At 42.3% G+C, this 19,211-nt stretch overlaps 1 protein-coding gene across 1 annotated transcript in view; it reads left to right on the top strand.

Annotated features, from left to right (window-relative positions):
• The window catches only part of cdc42se2 (CDC42 small effector 2), an 83,863-nt gene extending 72,470 nt beyond the window's left edge, over positions 1 to 11,393 (top strand). Inside the window, exons 3-5 of the mRNA XM_024381467.2 lie at positions 2,537 to 2,638; positions 7,672 to 7,793; positions 8,063 to 11,393. Of these exons, the coding sequence (XP_024237235.2) occupies positions 2,537 to 2,638; positions 7,672 to 7,773 (204 nt within the window). The 3' untranslated portion in view covers positions 7,774 to 7,793; positions 8,063 to 11,393. The remainder of the gene's footprint in view (positions 1 to 2,536; positions 2,639 to 7,671; positions 7,794 to 8,062) is intronic.
• The last annotated feature ends 7,818 nt before the right edge of the window (positions 11,394 to 19,211 follow it).

Here is a 19,211-nt window from a genome sequence, read left to right as displayed (position 1 = left end):
ATTTTGGAATGAGATGTTCGACGAGCAAGTGTCCACATACATTTGGTCATGTGGTGTAGTTCCACTATGACAGAAAGTGTTTCCTGGGTTGTAAACATTAGCCTGAGAAACGGTTAGTCTGAGGTAGAAGTATGTTATGGACTCTGTTGGGTCGGGAACCACTAGTGGATCGTGTTCGTTTCCTGAGTTGTGACCAGAAACATTGGTTTGTTTATCTGGGGGTCAGCAAAACATTTGAAAGGCTTTTGTTGGCGTCGATGATGGAGCAACTGGTCTAGCTCTTAGGGGATTAGAACTCGCTAATAGGAAGATATTAGTTTTTTGGACTTCACCGTTGTATGCTATTAAGCTAAAACCATTTGGGGTTGAAAGCACATCAAAGCACTTGGTGGGGAACCGTCAGTACATTTTCATAGGCTGTGTCCCAAAATGGCACCCCATTCCCTATATAGTGCGCTACTTTTTGACCAGAGCCTATGGGCCCAAAAGTAGTACATTTTAAATAGGTTGTCCTTAAGGGACACAGCCAGTAAACAGACGATACCTTAAATGTCAGTGCATTTTATTTATCCTTCGTTTCAAAGCCATGCGCTGCAGAAAGGTTAATAGGCCAACCCCAGGAAATATGTTGAGGCTAATTGTTTTGGGGGATAGTGGATGCAGCATGCTATTTTGCTGTAAACCTCTGTTCTTTGAAAATGCGTATTATACGCAGGTGGGGGGGATTGATACTCATGAAGCATGGATGTCCCATATGTTTGGGTTCAAATGTAGGCTACAGTTTGTCTCCTAGTAGTGTATAGTCTAGAGTGTTGGCCAATCAAGTAATTTTTTGTCATAGTATGGAGTATAGCCTACCTTTTCCCTCAGAACCAACTTGGCTTCCCTCTCCAATTAAACCCAAGATCAAGGGCATTTTGCATGGCAACAACAATGCACAAGTATGTTTTTTGTGTCAGTTTTGAGCTCATTTCTCAATTTTTGGAATGTCAGTGTAATCTCAGTGAGCCGCTTTGAAGTACCCAAGGATGCTAATATTCTGCAACGCAGATTTGGGGAATGTCTGAGAGGGAAACGGAAGGATTTCCTGTCATTTTGCTCAGTCTGGAATTCCAGCTCTTCCCTGTAGTAAAACACTGGAGCGCAGTGTAACGAGGCTTCCCTGTAGTAAAACACTGGAGCGCAGTGTAACGAGGCTTCCCTGTAGTAAAACACTGGAGCGCAGTGTAACAAGGCTTCCCTGTAGTAAAACACTGGAGCGCAGTGTAACAAGGCTTCCCTGTAGTAAAACACTGGAGCGCAGTGTAACAAGGCTTCCCTGTAGTAAAACACTGGAGCGCAGTGTAACAAGGCTTCCCTCTAGTAAAACACTGGAGCGCAGTGTAAACAGACCTGCCAGTGACCCCTCACCCCTAGACCAGTGCTCCAGCTCGCTGAGTGAGATTTGCAAGTGAAGGAGCAATCACAGCTACAGACCTAGGACTCACGCAGCACTGCTGTATCCCACGAAAGGGATTTGGCAGTTTATCATAAATCCTTTATTGACGATGGGGCGAAGGGCGAGACCCGGTGTTTTTCATGGCTTACCGCACTCTGAGGAAAAGGTGTGATTGAAACGTTGGTTTACATGGACATTCACAAGCATGTTTGTCTGAATTTTATTCACCACTATAGTGGAATCAGTCTTTGATGATTGCTTTGAAGATGGTCCCTGTGGTGTGTGTGTGTGTGTGTGATGCTACCATGACATGGTATTTGTCTCTGTGACCAGTGACGTGTGTAGACTGAGGAAAATGGCAGACCTCACAGCACCTCGGTTATTAGAAAGCAGTTGTCATAGCAACTGGATGTGTGGCGTTCAAGTAGTTACCGATTTTAGTTACTGATTCTTTACAGCAGTATGACGTGAAGGGAAGGACAATAGCTTTTCTGGAACTGTTGATATTTTTACAATAGTGTAAAAATTAGAATTAGATGGCCATCTAATGTGTACTAAGGGGCCTCACGGCATAGGTTACAACCTTCATCAACTATGTAACAAGTCAGAACACCACGAGCAATGCCATCTAATCACACACTGCTAATGTTGACAGAATAGGCCTATATTGTGCATGCTGTGATGCCTGCTAGCTGACTCGCTCTGACAATTCATTACAAGCACAGTTCATTATCCTTCGCTAAAGAGTCAAGTTTATTTTGGTTGTCAGAGTGGGAAAAAATGTATGTTTACATTAAATACATCAGAGGCACCAGCACTGAGAGAGAGGGCAAATTCCTTTTTACTGGGAGAGGAAGGATTCACCCACTGGCTAGTATTCCATACAGCTCAGGCATGTGCACATAGCGATAGATTCTGTTGCCTGCTTCACTGATGCACAAACCCCTTGGAAGCTGAACATAGGAAATTGATTTAACATTAAACGTAATGGTAAACTGAAACTCTTGTCCTTGTCATAGAATTAAAAATAATTCCCAAATGGAACGTGGGTAGAAAAAGACGGATGGTGAATGTATCCTTTTCCTCCCCCTCTTGCAGAAGCGGCGAAGGCGCATCGACAGGAGTATGATCGGGGAGCCCACTAATTTTGTCCACACATCCCACGTGGGATCGGGAGACATCTTCAGTGGCATGAACTCGGTAAGAGGAAGCAATGGAAGCTGTGCAGAGGAAGCAATGCATAATGGGAATGTGATGGGATGTCAATCATTAGCCACCAAGACGGGATAAGTATAGACCTATACATTATTATTTAAAGACCATTCATTAGGATTTAAAGACACTACGATGATTTAAAAACTATTCATTTATATACTATTCATTATGATTTTGACTACATTATGATTTAAAGATTAAACTATTATGACCCATCTATGGAAAGATGAGACTCTCACGAATGGTGTTCTCCATTGTGCTGTACACAAGTGTCTTGGGACTCGTCTGAAGTCGGTACAGCCGATGTGTCAACTTCTGTCTGTAGCGTCCGAGAAGTTTGGGCTCCACCCACTCACATGACCCCTCTGGAAAGGTGGAACTGTTGAACACATGTCGGTTGCTTTGCTCTAGGACACCTACAGGCCTCACAACTCATCTGCAGGTCCCCCGGTACCAGATGAAAAAATGTATGGAAGTACAGTGCATTTTGAACCTTTTCCACATTGTTTTTCCCCCCCTTCATCAATCTACACACAATACCCAATAATGACAAAGCAAAAACACGTTTTTAGAAATGTTTGCAAAATGTATTTTTCTTTTTTAAATAAAAAACATCACATTTACTTAGGTATTCAGACACTTTTTGAAGCACCGTTGGCAGCGATTACAGCCTCGAGTCTTCTTGGGTATGGTGCTGCAACCTTGGCACCTGTATTTGGGGAGTTTCTCCCATTCCTCTCTGCAAATCCTCTCAAGTTCTTGTCAGGTTGGATGGGGAGTGTCGCTGCACAGCTATTTTCAGGTCTCTCCAGAGATGTTCGATCAGGTTCAAGTCCGGGCTCTGGCTGGGCCACTCAAGGACATTCAGAGACTTGTCCCGAAGCCACTCTTACGTTGTCTTGGCTGTGTGCTTAGGGTTGTTGTTGTCCTGTTGGAAGGTAACCCTTTGCCACAGTCTGAGTGCTCCTGAGTGCTCTTGAGCAGGTTTTCATCAAGGATCTCTCTGTACTTTGCTTCGTACATATTTCAAACAATCCTGACGATTCAGTCCCTGCCACTGAAAACCATCCCCACAGCATGAAGCTGCAACCACCATGCTTCACGGTAGGGATGGTGCCAGGTTTCCTCCAGATGTGACATTTGGCATTCAGGCCAGAGAGTTCAATCTTGGTTTCATCAGACCAGAGGATCTTGTTTCTCATGATCTGAGGATCCTTTAGGTGCCTTTTGGCAAACTCCAAGCGGGCTGTCATGTGCCTTTTATTGAGGAGTGGCTTCAGTCTGGCCACTCTACCATAAAGGCCTGATTGGTGCAGTGCTGCAGAGATGGTTGTCCTTCTGGAAGATTCTCCCATCTCCACAGAGGAACTCTGGAGGTCCGTCAGAGTCACCAGTTCTTGGTCACCTCCCTGACCCAAGGTCCTTCTCCCCTGATTGCTCAGTTTGGCTGGGCGGCCAGCTCTAGGAAGAGTATTGGTGGTTCCAAACTTCTTCCATTTAAGATTGATAGAGACCACTGTGTTCTTGGACCTTCAACGCTGCAGACATTTTTTGGTACCCTTCCCCAGATCTGTTCCTCGACACAATCCTGTCTCAGAGCTCTACGGACAGTTCCCTCGACCTCATGGCTTGGTTTTTGCTCTGACATGCACTGTCAACTGTGTGGTGTGCCTTTCCAAATCATGTCCAATCAATTGAATTTACCACAGGTGGACACCAATCAAGTTGTAGAAACATCTCAATGATGATCAATGGAAACAGGATTCACCGGAGGTCAATTTCAAGTCTCAGGAAAGGGTCTGAATACTTGGTGTGTTGAGGGCAACTGAGGGTCGGGATGTGAGAGTGAAGTTGCTGGGAATGATGTTCAAAGATTAAAAACCAAAAAAATTAAGTCTAAATAAACAAAACAAAAAAATAGTTTAAACTATTGCTAAAAAGGAACGTCGTTACATCCAATGCCTTTTTGCCTGAGGCTGATACCAAGCAAGCGCTTGTATGCACACGGACACACACATACACATGTAAATAGTGCCACACATGCACACAAACTAGAGGTTTGGGAGCTTGGGCCGGTAGCTGAGAGGTCGCTGGTTCGACTGGGTGGGGGAACTGTCCTTGTGCCCTTTGGCAGTGTGCTTGACCCTGGTTCCTCCTGTGGGTCGCTCTGGATGGGAGTGTCTGCTAGATGACAATGTAATTTAAATGTTCGGGTTAGCAGGTTAATTGATAAATGTGGGTATTGCTTCAATAGGGTTAGCAGGTTAATAGATAAATGTGGGTATTGCTTCAACACGGTTAGCAGGTTTATAGATAGAGTGCCTTGCGAAAGTATTCGGCCCCCTTGAACTTTGCGACCTTTTGCCACATTTCAGGCTTCAAACATAAAGATATAAAACTGTATTTTTTTGTGAAGAATCAACAACAAGTGGGATACAATCATGAAGTGGAACGACATTTATTGGATATTTCAAACTTTTTTAACAAATCAAAAACTGAAAAATTGGGCGTGCAAAATTATTCAGCCCCTTTACTTTCAGTGCAGCAAACTCTCTCCAGAAGTTCAGTGAGGATCTCTGAATGATCCAATGTTGACCTAAATGACTAATGATGATAAATACAATCCACCTGTGTGTAATCAAGTCTCCGTATAAATGCACCTGCACTGTGATAGTCTCAGAGGTCCGTTAAAAGCGCAGAGAGCATCATGAAGAACAAGGAACACACCAGGCAGGTCCGAGATACTGTTGTGAAGAAGTTTAAAGCCGGATTTGGATACAAAAAGATTTCCCAAGCTTTAAACATCCCAAGGAGCACTGTGCAAGCGATAATATTGAAATGGAAGGAGTATCAGACCACTGCAAATCTACCAAGACCTGGCCGTCCCTCTAAACTTTCAGCTCATACAAGGAGAAGACTGATCAGAGATGCAGCCAAGAGGCCCATGATCACTCTGGATGAACTGCAGAGATCTACAGCTGAGGTGGGAGACTCTGTCCATAGGACAACAATCAGTCGTATATTGCACAAATCTGGCCTTTATGGAAGAGTGGCAAGAAGAAAGCCATTTCTTAAAGATATCCATAAAAAGTGTTGTTTAAAGTTTGCCACAAGCCACCTGGGAGACACACCAAACATGTGGAAGAAGGTGCTCTGGTCAGATGAAACCAAAATTGAACTTTTTGGCAACAATGCAAAACGTTATGTTTGGCGTAAAAGCAACACAGCTCATCACCCTGAACACACCATCCCCACTGTCAAACATGGTGGTGGCAGCATCATGGTTTGGGCCTGCTTTTCTTCAGCAGAGACAGGGAAGATGGTTAAAATTGATGGGAAGATGGATGGAGCCAAATACAGGACCATTCTGGAAGAAAACCTGATGGAGTCTGCAAAAGACCTGAGACTGGGACGGAGATTTGTCTTCCAACAAGACAATGATCCAAAACATAAAGCAAAATCTACAATGGAATGGTTCAAAAATAAACATATCCAGGTGTTAGAATGGCCAAGTCAAAGTCCAGACCTGAATCCAATCGAGAATCTGTGGAAAGAACTGAAAACTGCTGTTCACAAATGCTCTCCATCCAACCTCACTGAGCTCGAGCTGTTTTGCAAGGAGGAATGGGAAAAATGTCAGTCTCTCGATGTGCAAAACTGATAGAGACATACCCCAAGCGACTTACAGCTGTAATCGCAGCAAAAGGTGGCGCTACAAAGTATTAACTTAAGGGGGCTGAATCATTTTGCACGCCCAATTTTTCAGTTTTTGATTTGTTAAAAAAGTTTGAAATATCCAATAAATGTCGTTCCACTTCATGATTGTGTCCCACTTGTTGTTGATTCTTCACAAAAAAATACAGTTTTATATCTTTGTTTGAAGCCTGAAATGTGGCAAAAGGTCGCAAAGTTCAAGGGGGCCGAATACTTTCGCAAGGCACTGTAAATGTGGGTATGGCTTCAATAGGGTTAGCAGGTTAATAGATAAATGTGGGTATTGCTTCAATAAGGTTAGCAGGTTAATAGATAAATGTGGGTATTGCTTCAATAGGGTTAGCAGGTTAATAGATACATGTGGGTATTGCTTCAATAGGGTTAGCAGGTTAATCGATACATGTGGGTATTGCTTCAAGGTTAGCAGGGTAATAGATACATGTGGGTATTGCTTCAACAAGGTTAATAGATACATGTGGGTATTGCTTCAACAAGGTTAGCAGGTTAATAGATAAATGTGGGTATTGCTTCAATAGGGTTAGCAGGTTAATAGATACATGTGGGTATTGCTTCAACAAGGTTAGCAGGTTAATGGATAAATGTGGGTATTGCTTCAATAGGGTTAGCAGGTTAATAGATAAATGTGGGTATTGCTTCAATAGGGTTAGCAGGTTAATAGATAAATGTGGGTATTGCTTCAATAGGGTTAGCAGGTTAATAGATACATGTGGGTATTGCTTCAATAGGGTTAGCAGGTTAATAGATACATGTGGGTATTGCTTCAATAGGGTTAGCAGGTTAATAGATACATGTGGGTATTGCTTCAATAGGGTTAGCAGGTTAATAGATACATGTGGGTATTGCTTCAATAGGGTTAGTAGGTTAATAGATGCATGTGGGTATTGCTTCAATAGGGTTAGCAGGTTAATGGATACATGTGGGTATTGCTTCAACAAGGTTAGCAGGTTAATAGATACATGTGGGTATTGCTTCAACAAGGTTAGCAGGTTAATAGATACATGTGGGTATTGCTTCAACAAGGTTAGCAGGTTAATAGATACATGTGGGTATTGCTTCAACAAGGTTAGCAGGTTAATAGATACATGTGGGTATTGCTTCAACAAGGTTAGCAGGTTAATAGATACATGTGGGTATTGCTTCAACAAGGTTAGCAGGTTAATAGATACATGTGGGTATTGCTTCAACAAGGTTAGCAGGTTAATAGATACATGTGGGTATTGCTTCAACAAGGTTAGCAGTTGTCCATCATCTTGTCTTTAACATACTGTTTACTTCCTCCACAGGTGAACTCCATTCAAAACCAAATGCAGTCGAAAGGTGGATACGGCGGAGAGGCCATGCCTGTGAATGTGCAGCTGCAACTGGTGGACACAAAAGCAGGATAACATGGAGGGGCAGCTTCACGGTAAGCGCTCAGAGACTGTAACATTGACTCTGCTTTGAATAGCTGAAGGAGTGAAAAACATTAAAACAATATTTTTTTCTTGTCTTATTTAAAATAAAATTGTCATATTTGGCCTAAATGAATGTAGATGTTTGTCTGGTAATGTGCCATGTATGGGAGATGTGGCCTGTATTTTAGGAATATGTCTTGAAAGACGGTCATTTAACTTATCTGAAGACTGTTTGGTTTCAGACAGTTGTTTAAACCTTGCCTGTTTGTCTTCCCTCTAGGTTCCTTCATGTTGATGTTTTTCATCCTGGTCTCCATGTCTGCCTTCAGTGACTGCTTCCCTCATCCTCCCTCCCCAATATTGGACTAGGGGATGATGTTCGCCTCCTGTCCTTCCGCTCTGTCTGTCCTCCTTTGCTCCTCCCAATGAGCCCACTATCGACCCCCCCCCCTTCTCTCCGCCTCAGCCCTCTCCACCTCAGCCCTCTCAACTCTCCTCGCGCCACAAATACATGGACAGTTTTTGTCACGTCATTGGAAGGAGGCTGCTCCCCCCCTCTGCCTCTGTTCATCCGCCCATCTCCCACGGAGGACGACAGTCAAAAGGACAGCAGCGCTTCAGTTTTAGTGTACCTCACCCTTCCAACTTAAGCCAGATGCAAAAAGCATGATCCTCATCTCTGCAAGTTCAAAGTGTAAAATGCTTCTTCTCTTCAAATTCTAATTTTTTGATGTGAGTTTTTTGGGGGGAGGGCTGTGGGGTTTTGTCAATTCAGTGTTTAAAGGTCTGGAACCTACAAGTACAAAATGTAGATTTTTGTTTTATTTTTATTATTAACATATTTCTTTTTATATATATTTTTCTCTGGTTTGGCGGTCAGAATGGTGGGTGACCACGTTTGTGAAAAGTGGCTTGCTATGGCCCTTGGGTGCCAAAATGTCTGTAGAGCATATGGAATGATATTTTTTTCTGCTGACAATAAGTTTTTTTTGTTTTTTTTTGACTGCCTCAAGTGAATTCCACTCCAATAGGAAATGTGATTGTTACTTCGCTGTTGTTTACATCGTTCCAGTTCCCATTCCTTGTCTTTATTTTCATGATAATTGTTCAATAGAACAATAACTGATGTTGAAATGGCATGAACTGGCATTTCACTCAACATTCTACTGTAAATGTTTTGGTAAACTTGATTTCAATAAGCCTGGGCTATATGAGTATATGCTGTGCAGTAAAATGTAAAGACCTTTAGCTATGTGATACAGTGCTGGCTACTGGTGGTACAGTGCTGGCTACTGGTGGTACAGCGCTGGCTACTGGTGGTACAGCGCTGGCTACTGGTGGTACAGCGCTGGCTACTGGTGGTACAGCGCTGGCTACTGGTGGTACAGCGCTGGCTACTGGTGGTACAGCGCTGGCTACTGGTGGTACAGCGCTGGCTACTGGTGGTTAATGAGTAGGTACTGGTGTGGTTAACAGAATCTATAAAGCATTCAATGTTGCAATCTGGCATCGAGGCGAACCCAAACTCGAAGTTGTCTGTAAAAGCTTGACCATGTGGCCGAGTTCATGAACTCATGCACATTCTAAGAGTAAAGAATAACTTATCAAAGAAAATGTTATCTTTTGTCTATGAAATGACTTGGGGTCATTGAAGATGCCTAGACAACTCCAATGTTTGTGCAAAACAAAGGACAGTATGATTACCATTGACACACAGGTTGACATCCTACTGTTTAGCTCCAAGACATTTTGTTCAGGTTCCGAGGCATATTTTCCATTATTTTAAACATGACGTGTGTATGATATTGCACTGGTGTTGTAAATGGTTTGGGGTAGGATATGGTGTGGTCTAATATAGGGTGTAGTCTATGGTTTGGGGTAGGATATATGGTGTAGTCTATGGTTTAGGGTAGGATATATGGTGTAGTCTATGGGTTGGGGTAGGATATATATGGTGTACTCTATGGTTTGGGGTAGGATATATGGTGTAGTCTATGGGTTGGGGTAGGATGGGGTGTGGTCTAATATAGGGTGTAGTCTGGTTTGGGGTAGGATATATGGTGTAGTCTATGGTTTGGGGTAGGATAGGGTGTAGTCTCTATGGTTTGGGGTAGGATAGGGTGTAGTCGCTATGGGTTAGAGTAGGCTAGGGTGTAGTTTGTATGGGTTATGGTAGAATAGGATGTAGTCTCTGGTTTAGCATAGGATAGGGTCTAGTCTCTATGGGGTAGGCTAGGGTGTAGTCTCTATGGTTTGTGGTAGGATAGGGTGTAGTCGCTATGGGTTAGAGTAGGCTAGGGTGTAGTTTGTATGGGTTATGGTAGAATAGGATGTAGTCTCTGGTTTAGCATAGGATAGGGTCTAGTCTCTATGGGGTAGGCTAGGGTGTAATCTCTATGGGTTAGGGTAGGCTAGGGTGTAGTTTGTATGGGTTAGGGTAGAATAGAATGTAGTCTCTGGTGTAGCATAGGATAGGGTGTAGTCTATGAGTTAGGGTAGGCTAGGGTGTAATCTATGGGTTAGGTGTAGGATAGGGTGTAGTCTGTATGGGTAGGATAGGGTATAGTCTGTATGGGTTAGGGCAGGCTAGGGTGTAGTTTGTATGGGTTAGGGTAGAATAGGATGTGGTTTAGCATAGGATAGGGTGTGGTCTCTATGGGTTAGGGTAGGCTAGAATGTAGTTTATGGATTTAGGTAGAATAGGGGGTAGTCTATGGGTAGGATAGGGTGTAGTTTATGGATTAGGGTAGGATATTTTAAGAATTTTAACAAGCTGTAGAAAATATTCAAAATCGAAAATGAAGTCTTCAAAAAGTCCTTTAATTTATCAAATTAATAATTTGTTTTCAATTAATGCCCCTGTCATGGTTGAAAATGTAAATAATGAAATAGGGGTTTGGTTCACTTATTTGGATTAAAACTAATACCAGTATTGATGAGGAAAGAAGAGTCACTGGGCCTCGAACTCATCTGATAAAAGTATCACACTGATTGTTGTCGGTCCTTCCCTCAAGTGCTTTGTTTGTATATACCATATTCCTTGTGTGCCACAACCTACCTGAGGTATTCTAATTTATTGTTTGTCTTTTGTAACTTTTTTTGTACTCTAGTTTCTTTCAGATTGATTGGAATGTTCAAACCCCCAAACCCCAAAAAATTCACCATCTGATAAATAATTGTGGTAATATTTATTCACCATTATTAGAAATGTACTGGACTTGGGGGGGGGGGGAGAAGTTTTCCCAAATACTAAGTCTAAATGAGAATGTCATACAATGTTTTGTGACAACTGAAAAGCACAAGAGTGTGTGTGTGTGTGTGTGTGAACAATATGAAGTTTGCAATACAATGCGAGTGTTGGCCAAAGTGGTATTGACCAGGGTACGTCAGCATGAATCTACTCTCAGCCAATGCTCACCACAAATGACTTTCAACATCAGGGAATTCACTCTGCTCAGTAATGTTAATTTTTCTTTTTGTTTTACATATCTGATGGGTTTTTTTTGTGCTTTTTTTTTTGTACACTTCCATCCCTCATGAATTGACATCCAGTGTTGGCTTGTAGATTACCAAATGTCTTCGGTTGAAATAAATATTTTTTTTCCATGTTATGTGACCCTGTCTTTGTGGAATCATTTGAATAGAACCAGAGCCCTATTTGCGGTGGTCAAAAGTAGTGCACTATATAGTGATTAGGGTGCCAATTGGAATGTATCCATTCCCACCAGAAACTGTTGTTATACATAGTTAACACTTTTTAGGAAAATGCCATAGACAACATACAGTTGATTTGAACTTTAATCTATTAACCATGATGGTTACCAGTATTCATTTTAATACATATGACTAGTGGGTACAGTACATTGTAAGTAAATGCCATCACAGCTTTAAAGAGGAATTAGACTTGTGTCCCAAATGGCATTCTATTCCCTATATATAGTGTACTTCCTTTTACCAGGAGCCATAGTGCTCTGCTCAAAAGTAGTGCACTATAAAAGGATAGGGTGCCATTTGGGATGAAATCTTAATATACAATGTAGATGTCAGTATTCAGTGTGGTGTGGTAATGTGTACTGACTTGAATGTGAAAAGGGACATTGTGTACTCCAGATTTCATCATAATCCATCCATGGAGCCTACCATGTGGTGACTGTGAGTGGGCATAATCCCTGTGAATTCCCCCTCTGTTGAGAAGATTATGAGCTCCAAGCCTAAGGTTAGTTAGATAATACAAATGTTTCAGGAAACTCACTTGAAGCAAGTGACATTGCTCAGAATTGCAGAAACAAGATGGCCGATCATTGTTTGGAATTTGAAAAGATGGTTAAGTTAATGTGAAAAAGCAACAAAAATATAAACACAACACAACAATTTCTAAGATTTTTACGAGTTACAGTTCCTATAAGGAAATCAGTCAATTGAAATAAATTCATTAGGCCCTAATCTATGGATTTCACATGACTGGGAATACAGATATGCACCTGTTGGTCACATATACCTTTAAAAATATATTTAAAAAATTGGGGTGTGGGTCAGAAAACCAGTCAGTATCTGGTGTGACTACCATTTAATGTTGTGGTCCACCAGCCACTGTGGCAGGTAGATTCAAAATATATATCAACCACTCAGATTTTTTTCACAGCCAAAATATTTTGGGGGACATAATTACATTTTTAAAAACTAATGGATGACCATGCTTTGTAAATGTTTCTAAAATAAATGTATTTGTAAGAAGTAATGTGGTATATTCAGTTGTATTTCAATTTTGTGACCTGAGTCTTTTAATCAAAATATCAGACAACATTTTCTCCTGCCCCTTTAAGGGCGGGACGTTTCCGTGGTAACGGGCCACTCCAGTCCTGTCACGTGTCGGTGTGTGTGTAAGAGTTGGGATCTTTACTTCACAGTAAAGTAGCAGACTCAAACTAATGTTGAAAAACAACCAAGTTTGTGAACAAAAAAATGTAAATAGCCAAGATACACGAGGACAAAGTCGCACTTTGTAGACTTTTGAGTAAATTATACCAACGTTTATGCCTGTGCACAGCGCCTCCAAAAATGAATACGGTATATCAGCACTTCACTCCTTGCGACACCTCCGCTGCCATGCAGTGTTTCTGCGAGAGGTGGGATATACGATGCCTATTAGCAGCTATGAAACAAATCAGGAGAATGACTTTGAAACAGCTTCTGCAACATGATTCTAACCCTAACTCGAACATGTGTTTATACTTGACTTTTTATTCGCTAATGTAATGCTCTCACCGTAGAGCCCTGCAAATTGAAATAAAATAAAATGTCTTGATGAACACTCCAAACTCGTAGGCGTCCGCATGGTTCGTGGTTCGAAAGCACACCGTTGTTGCCTTATCACATTTCAATGATAAAACTGTCAGGGACAAAAATGCATTTTCAAAATGTGTTCGGGATGCCCCGTCTGCAAATACTGCATCCAAAATAACACTTGTTTTTTTTACTGCAGTAATTTTGCAGGGTAACTGCAGTTATTATTTTCCTTTTTTCTTTAACTTTTCTTTAACTAGGCAAGTCAGTTAAGAACAAATTATTATTTACAATGACGGTCTACCCCGGCCAAACCCGGACGACGCTGGGCCAACTGGCCCTATGGGACTCAGTCACGGCCGGATTTGATACAGCCTGGATTCGAACCGAACCAGGGACTGTAGTGTCGCTTCTTGCACTGAGATGCAGTGCCTTAGACCAGTTAGAGTGCAGTATACCTGCAGTTGTTCTGCAATTACTGTGTCCAAAATACTACAGTCGACTGCAGTTCAAAACTGCAATCTTTTTTTGTAAGGGTGGCCTGGGGAATGTTGCCCCACTTCTCTTCAATGGCTGTGCAAAGGAGAGCAATTACCCACAGAAGTTGGTTACGACGAGGGTGAATTGCAGTCATGTCTAGACCCTGGTGTGGACGGCGAGCATGCAGATGAGCTTCCCTGAGACAGTTTCTGACCGTTTGTGTAGAAATTCTTTAGTTCTGAAAACCCACAGTTTCATCAGCTGTCCAGTGGGCTGGTCTCAGACGATCCCGCAGAGGAAGAATACTGATGTGGAGGTCCTGGGCTGGCGTGGTTACACATGGTCTGCGGTTGTGAGGCCGGTTGGACGTACTGCCAAATTCTCTAAAACGACGCTGGAGACGGCAAATGGTAGAGAAATTAACATTAAATTATCTGCCAACAGCTCTGGCAGACATTCCTGCAGTCAGCATGCGAATTACATGCTCCCTCAAAACTTGAGACATCTGTGGCATTGTGTTGTGAGACAAAACTGCTCATTTTAAAGTGGCCTTTTATTGTCCCCAGAACAAGGTGCACCTGTGTAATTATCAGGCTGTTTAATCAGCTTCTTGATATGCCACACCTGTCAGGTGGAAGGATTATTTTGGCAAATTAGAAATACTTACTAACAGGGATGTAAACAAATGTGTGCACAGAAGTTTGTGAAAGAAGCTTTTTGTGTGTATGGAATGGAACATTTCTGGGATCTTTTATTTCAGCTCATGAAACATGGGACCAACACATTACATGTTGCGTATTTATTTTTGTTCATTGTATTTATTGCCAGCAGCATACTACCCTGCATTCCACTGCTGGCTTGCCTCTGAAGCTAAGTAGGGTTGGTCCTGTTCAGTCCCTGGATGGAAGACCAGATGCTGCTGGAAGTGGTGTTGGAGGGCCACTCTTTCCTCTGGTCTAAAAAACATGGCACTGATTGGGAACATTGTCCTGTGTATGGTGCTGTCTTTTGGCTGGGACGTTAAAACGGGTGTCCTGACTCTCTGTGGTCACTAAAGATCCCATGGCACTAATTGTAGGGGTGTTAACCCCGGTGTCCAAGCTAAATTCCCAATCTGGCCCTCATACCGTCATGGCCACCTGATCATCCCCAGCTTCCAATTAGCTCATTCATCCCCCTCCTCTCCCCTGTAACGATTCCACAGGTTGTTGCTGTAAATGAGAATGTGTTCTCAGTCAACTTACTGGCTAAAATACAAATCTATGATTAGAGACCCTATCTGTGGTTAAATCACTCAGGAGAAGAAGAAAAAACCTTTAGGTTGTATTTTGTGTGGAGCGTCCCTTTAAATTGCATATCCAAAGGGAAATCCAATGGTGTATCAGTATCTTCTGGTAGGCTTGTGGAAGCATTGGTGGCTCCGGTGAGAAGGAAGTGTCAAACTATCACAGGCGGCTGCCTGCTGTTGCTAGGCAACATGGTGGCCAATGATGCAGATTTTTCACCATTGACGCTTTCCTAAATGACTGAGACTTGCCTTCCCCACGCTGTCATTCCACTTGAATGAATGGAATTGGAAAACCACAGTGTGGTCATTGATAAGCATTAGGGGAATTTGTAGTATTCACCTACAAACAGTATTCACCTTCAAACCTTGTTGGGATCGTAATGAAGTCAATGTACCATGAAATAGGAAATCTGACTGGTATCCCCTTCCTTTATTTGTTTTTCGACACCCTTGCCATGTGGCTTTCGTCATTGATCACTACTGCCAGGAGCCAGTTCTACTGTGGTCAGAACCGTAGACGAAGCTTCCTGAACGGGTTGCCTCGCATGCAGAGAGGTAAGTTGTCGAGCTCACGCCAATCAAAAGAAGTTGGACAAAGTTCTATTGTTTCAGTCAGAGTTAATGGTTCAAACCCCATAAAAGATGGCACTGGGGCAAAGAAATAAGTATTTTACTGAAACCAATATGTCCTCTATTCTCCTTTAATGAGATTTCACTGAGCTGGTTACTGCCCTGTGCCTCATATGTCACATTCAGACGATTATGCTAGCTACCACTGGTGTTCAACTGCCAAGCAGAACCCTTATTTTATTTTCTTCACTTCTGCAGCAATGAATCTGCCATCTGCTAGGTTAGCCATCACTTAGACTCATTTCTCAAAGAGCCTTCAAGTTTTTAAGTGAAGCATACGTAGCGAGCTTTGTTCAATTACTGTGGCCCATCTGGAGCCCCTGAAACACTTCTGGATTTCAGTTCCACAACATCAGCCTATAAGGCAATATCACTTATTTTAGGCAACAGAAGCATAGTATGGTACAGTACAGAGTCTAATGCAGCTTTGGATTATTACATTAGATCATATTATACCACAACATCATGCCCAGATAAGGTGTAAGCACAGAAAGGTTTTAGTTGCTTGATATGTAGGGAATATGTCCTACCCTAGGCCGGGAGTTTACTATGGCGGATATTTCGCTATGACATAAATTCTTTGAAACCTTGGCAAATATTGATTCTAACAGAGGTCGGCCTAAGACAGCCGCGTATATAACAAACCTACTGCAATGGCAAAACTAGGAACAGCTCTTAACTTTCAGCTTCCCAGTAAACACACAGAGCTAGGTATTAACCTTGTTCTCGTAACCATGTGCTACAAGTTAAGCACCTTGTAGGGGCACTTGCAGACTTCACATGTAAAACTTCCTGAGGCTATGCATGAAAGAGATACAGCCTTCACACAATGTTTTGAACGATGTATCTTTTCGAATTCCTATCGAAAGGTCGTCTCCCCTGTAACTATTCCTCAGGTCATTGCTGTACATGAGAATGTGCTCTCAGTCAACATACCTGGGAAAAAAAACAAATCCTCTTCTAAGAAGTTCTCTACCAGCTTATGGTGACCTAATCATTTAAATTTTTCTCCAGATTTATTATTGTTTTTCAGGACTTAGTTCTATTCTAAGAATTTCTTTGTTAAACAACCAATGCCATTCCATGGAGTTGCTATTGAACCCTTCTGAAGCACTTCTCATCCCAAGTTGTCTTATCAATGTGAGTTAGGCTACCTGATAGAAACACACCATTGAACAGATGAATAAAGCTACGCTCAATTCAATCAAAGCCGCATTGCAGTACTCACAGTTTGGGGTACTGTAAAAAATAAAATAAAATAAAAAAGATACAGTTGAAGTCGGAAGTTTACATACACCTTAGCCAAATACATTTAAACTCAGTTTTTCACAATTAGTATCACCACTTTATTTTAAGAATGTGAAATGTCAGAATAATAGTAGAGAGAATGATTTATTTCAGCTTTTGTTTCATTCATCACATTCCCAGTGGGTCAGAAGTTTACATACACTCAATTAGTATTTGGTAGCATTGCCTATAAATTGTTTAACTTGGGTCAAAACACAATAAGTTGGGAGAATTTTGGCCCATTCCTCCTGACAGCGCTGGTGTAACTGAGTCAGGTTTGTAGACCTCCTTGCTCGCACACGCTGTTTCAGTTCTGCCCACACATTTTCTATAGGATTGAGGTCAGGGTTTTGTGATGGCTACTCCAATACCTTGACTTTGTTGTCTTTAAGCCATTTTGCCACAACTTTGGAAGTATGCATGGGGTCATTGTCCATTTGGAAGACCCATTTGCAACCAAGCTTTAACTTCTTGACTGATGTCTTGAGATGTTGCTTCAATATATCCACATAATTTTCCATCCTCATGAGCCATCTATTTTGTGAAGTGCATCAGTCCCTCCTGCAGCAAAGCACCCCCACAACATGATGCTGCCACCCCTGTGCTTCACGGTTGGGATAGTATTCTTTGGCTTGCAAGCCTCCCCCTTTTCCCTCCAAAAACAACGATGGTCATTATGGCCAAACAGTTATATTTTTGTTTCATCAGACCAGAGGACATTTTTCCAAAAAGTACAATCTTTGTCCGCATGTGCAGTTGCAAACCGTAGTCTGGCTTTTTTATGGCGGTTTTGGAGCAGTGGCTTCTTCCTTGCTGAGCGGCCTTTCGCGTTGTCGATATAGGACTCGTTTTACTGTGGATATAGATCCTTTTGTAGCTGTTTCTTCCAGCATCTTCACAAGGTCCTTTGCTGTTGTTCTGGAATTGATTTGCACTTTTCGCACCAAAGTACGTTCATTTCTAGGAGACAGAACGTGTCTCCTTCCTGAGCGGTATGACGGCTGCGTGGTCCCTTGGTGTTTATACTTGCGCACTATTGTTTATACAGTTGAACGTGGTAACTTATTTGTTTACCTTTTGTTTACCTTCTTTGGCTAACCTAGATGCTTGGAAATTTCTCCCAAGGATGAACCAGACTTGTGGAGGTCTACAATGTTTTTTCTGCGGTCTTGGCTGATTTCTTTTGATTTTCCCATGATGTCAAGTGAAGAGGCACTGAGTTTGAAGGTAGGCCTTGAAATACATCCACAGGTACACCTCCAATTGACTCAAATTATGTCAATTAGCCTATCAGAAGCTTCTATAGGCATGTCATAATTTTCTTGATTTTTCCAAGCTGTTTAAAGGCACAGTCAACTTAGTGTATGTAAACTTCTGACCCACTGGAATTGTGATACAGTGAATTATAAGTGAAATAATCTGTCTGTAAACAATTGTTGGAAACATTACTTGTGTCATGCACAAAATAGATGTAACCGACTTGCCAAAACTATAGTTTGTTAACAAGAAATTTGAGGAGTGGTTGAAAAACGAGTTTTAATGACTCCAACCTAAGTGCATGTAAACTTCCGACTTCAACTGTATAGGCCTACCCCAGCTCACAGAGGAAGCTCACAATTTTCAGACATAGGCATGCAATTTCTCTGTAAATTGAACGAAAACTAGAAGAACATTGCTATGACACAGTGAATAAAAAAATAAAAATATTTAACCTTTATTTAACTGGGCAAGTCAGATAAGAACAAATTCTTATTTATAATGACGGCCTACCCCGGCCAAACCCTAACCCTGGACGACGCTGGGCACAATTGTGTGCCGCCCTATGGGACTCCCAATCACGGCCTGTTGTGATACAGCCTGGACTCAAACAAGGGTCTGTAGTGACTCCTCTAGCCTTTAGCCTTAGACTTCTGCTCCACTCGGGAGCCCAATTATAGGATTTAATGATAAGTTACTAAATCATCATACCTAAGGTCGACAACTCCAGTGGCACAGCCCGCCTGGTGTTCAACCTTCCCAAGTTCTCCCATGTCCCCCTGCTCCTCCCATGTCCCCCTGCTCCTCCCATGTCACCCTGCTCCTCCCATGTCACCCTGCTCCTCCCATGTCACCCTGCTCCTCCCATGTCCCCCTGCTCCTCCCATGTCACCCTGCTCCTCCCATGTCACCCTGCTCCTCCCATGTCACCCTGCTCCTCCGAACACTCCACTTCCAGTTGAATCTCACATCCCACTAAATGACCAGGGCCATAGCTGTAACGATGTGAGCGGAGAGAGTTGGGAAGCAAGTTAAGGGAGTGAGTGTTTTAATAAATAAACACAACATAATACAAAATAAGTAACATGAACAACGCACGGACATGACACAGAAACAATAACGCCTGGGGAAGGAACCAAAGGGAGGGACATTTATAGGGAAGGTAATCAGGGAAGTGATGGTGTCCAGGTGAGTCTGATGACCC

This window comes from Oncorhynchus tshawytscha, linkage group LG20, assembly GCF_018296145.1.
Source record: "Oncorhynchus tshawytscha isolate Ot180627B linkage group LG20, Otsh_v2.0, whole genome shotgun sequence".
NCBI lineage: Eukaryota > Metazoa > Chordata > Actinopteri > Salmoniformes > Salmonidae > Oncorhynchus > Oncorhynchus tshawytscha.
Note: the sequence above shows the minus strand (reverse complement) of the source record. Positions and strands in the feature narration are given on the sequence as shown.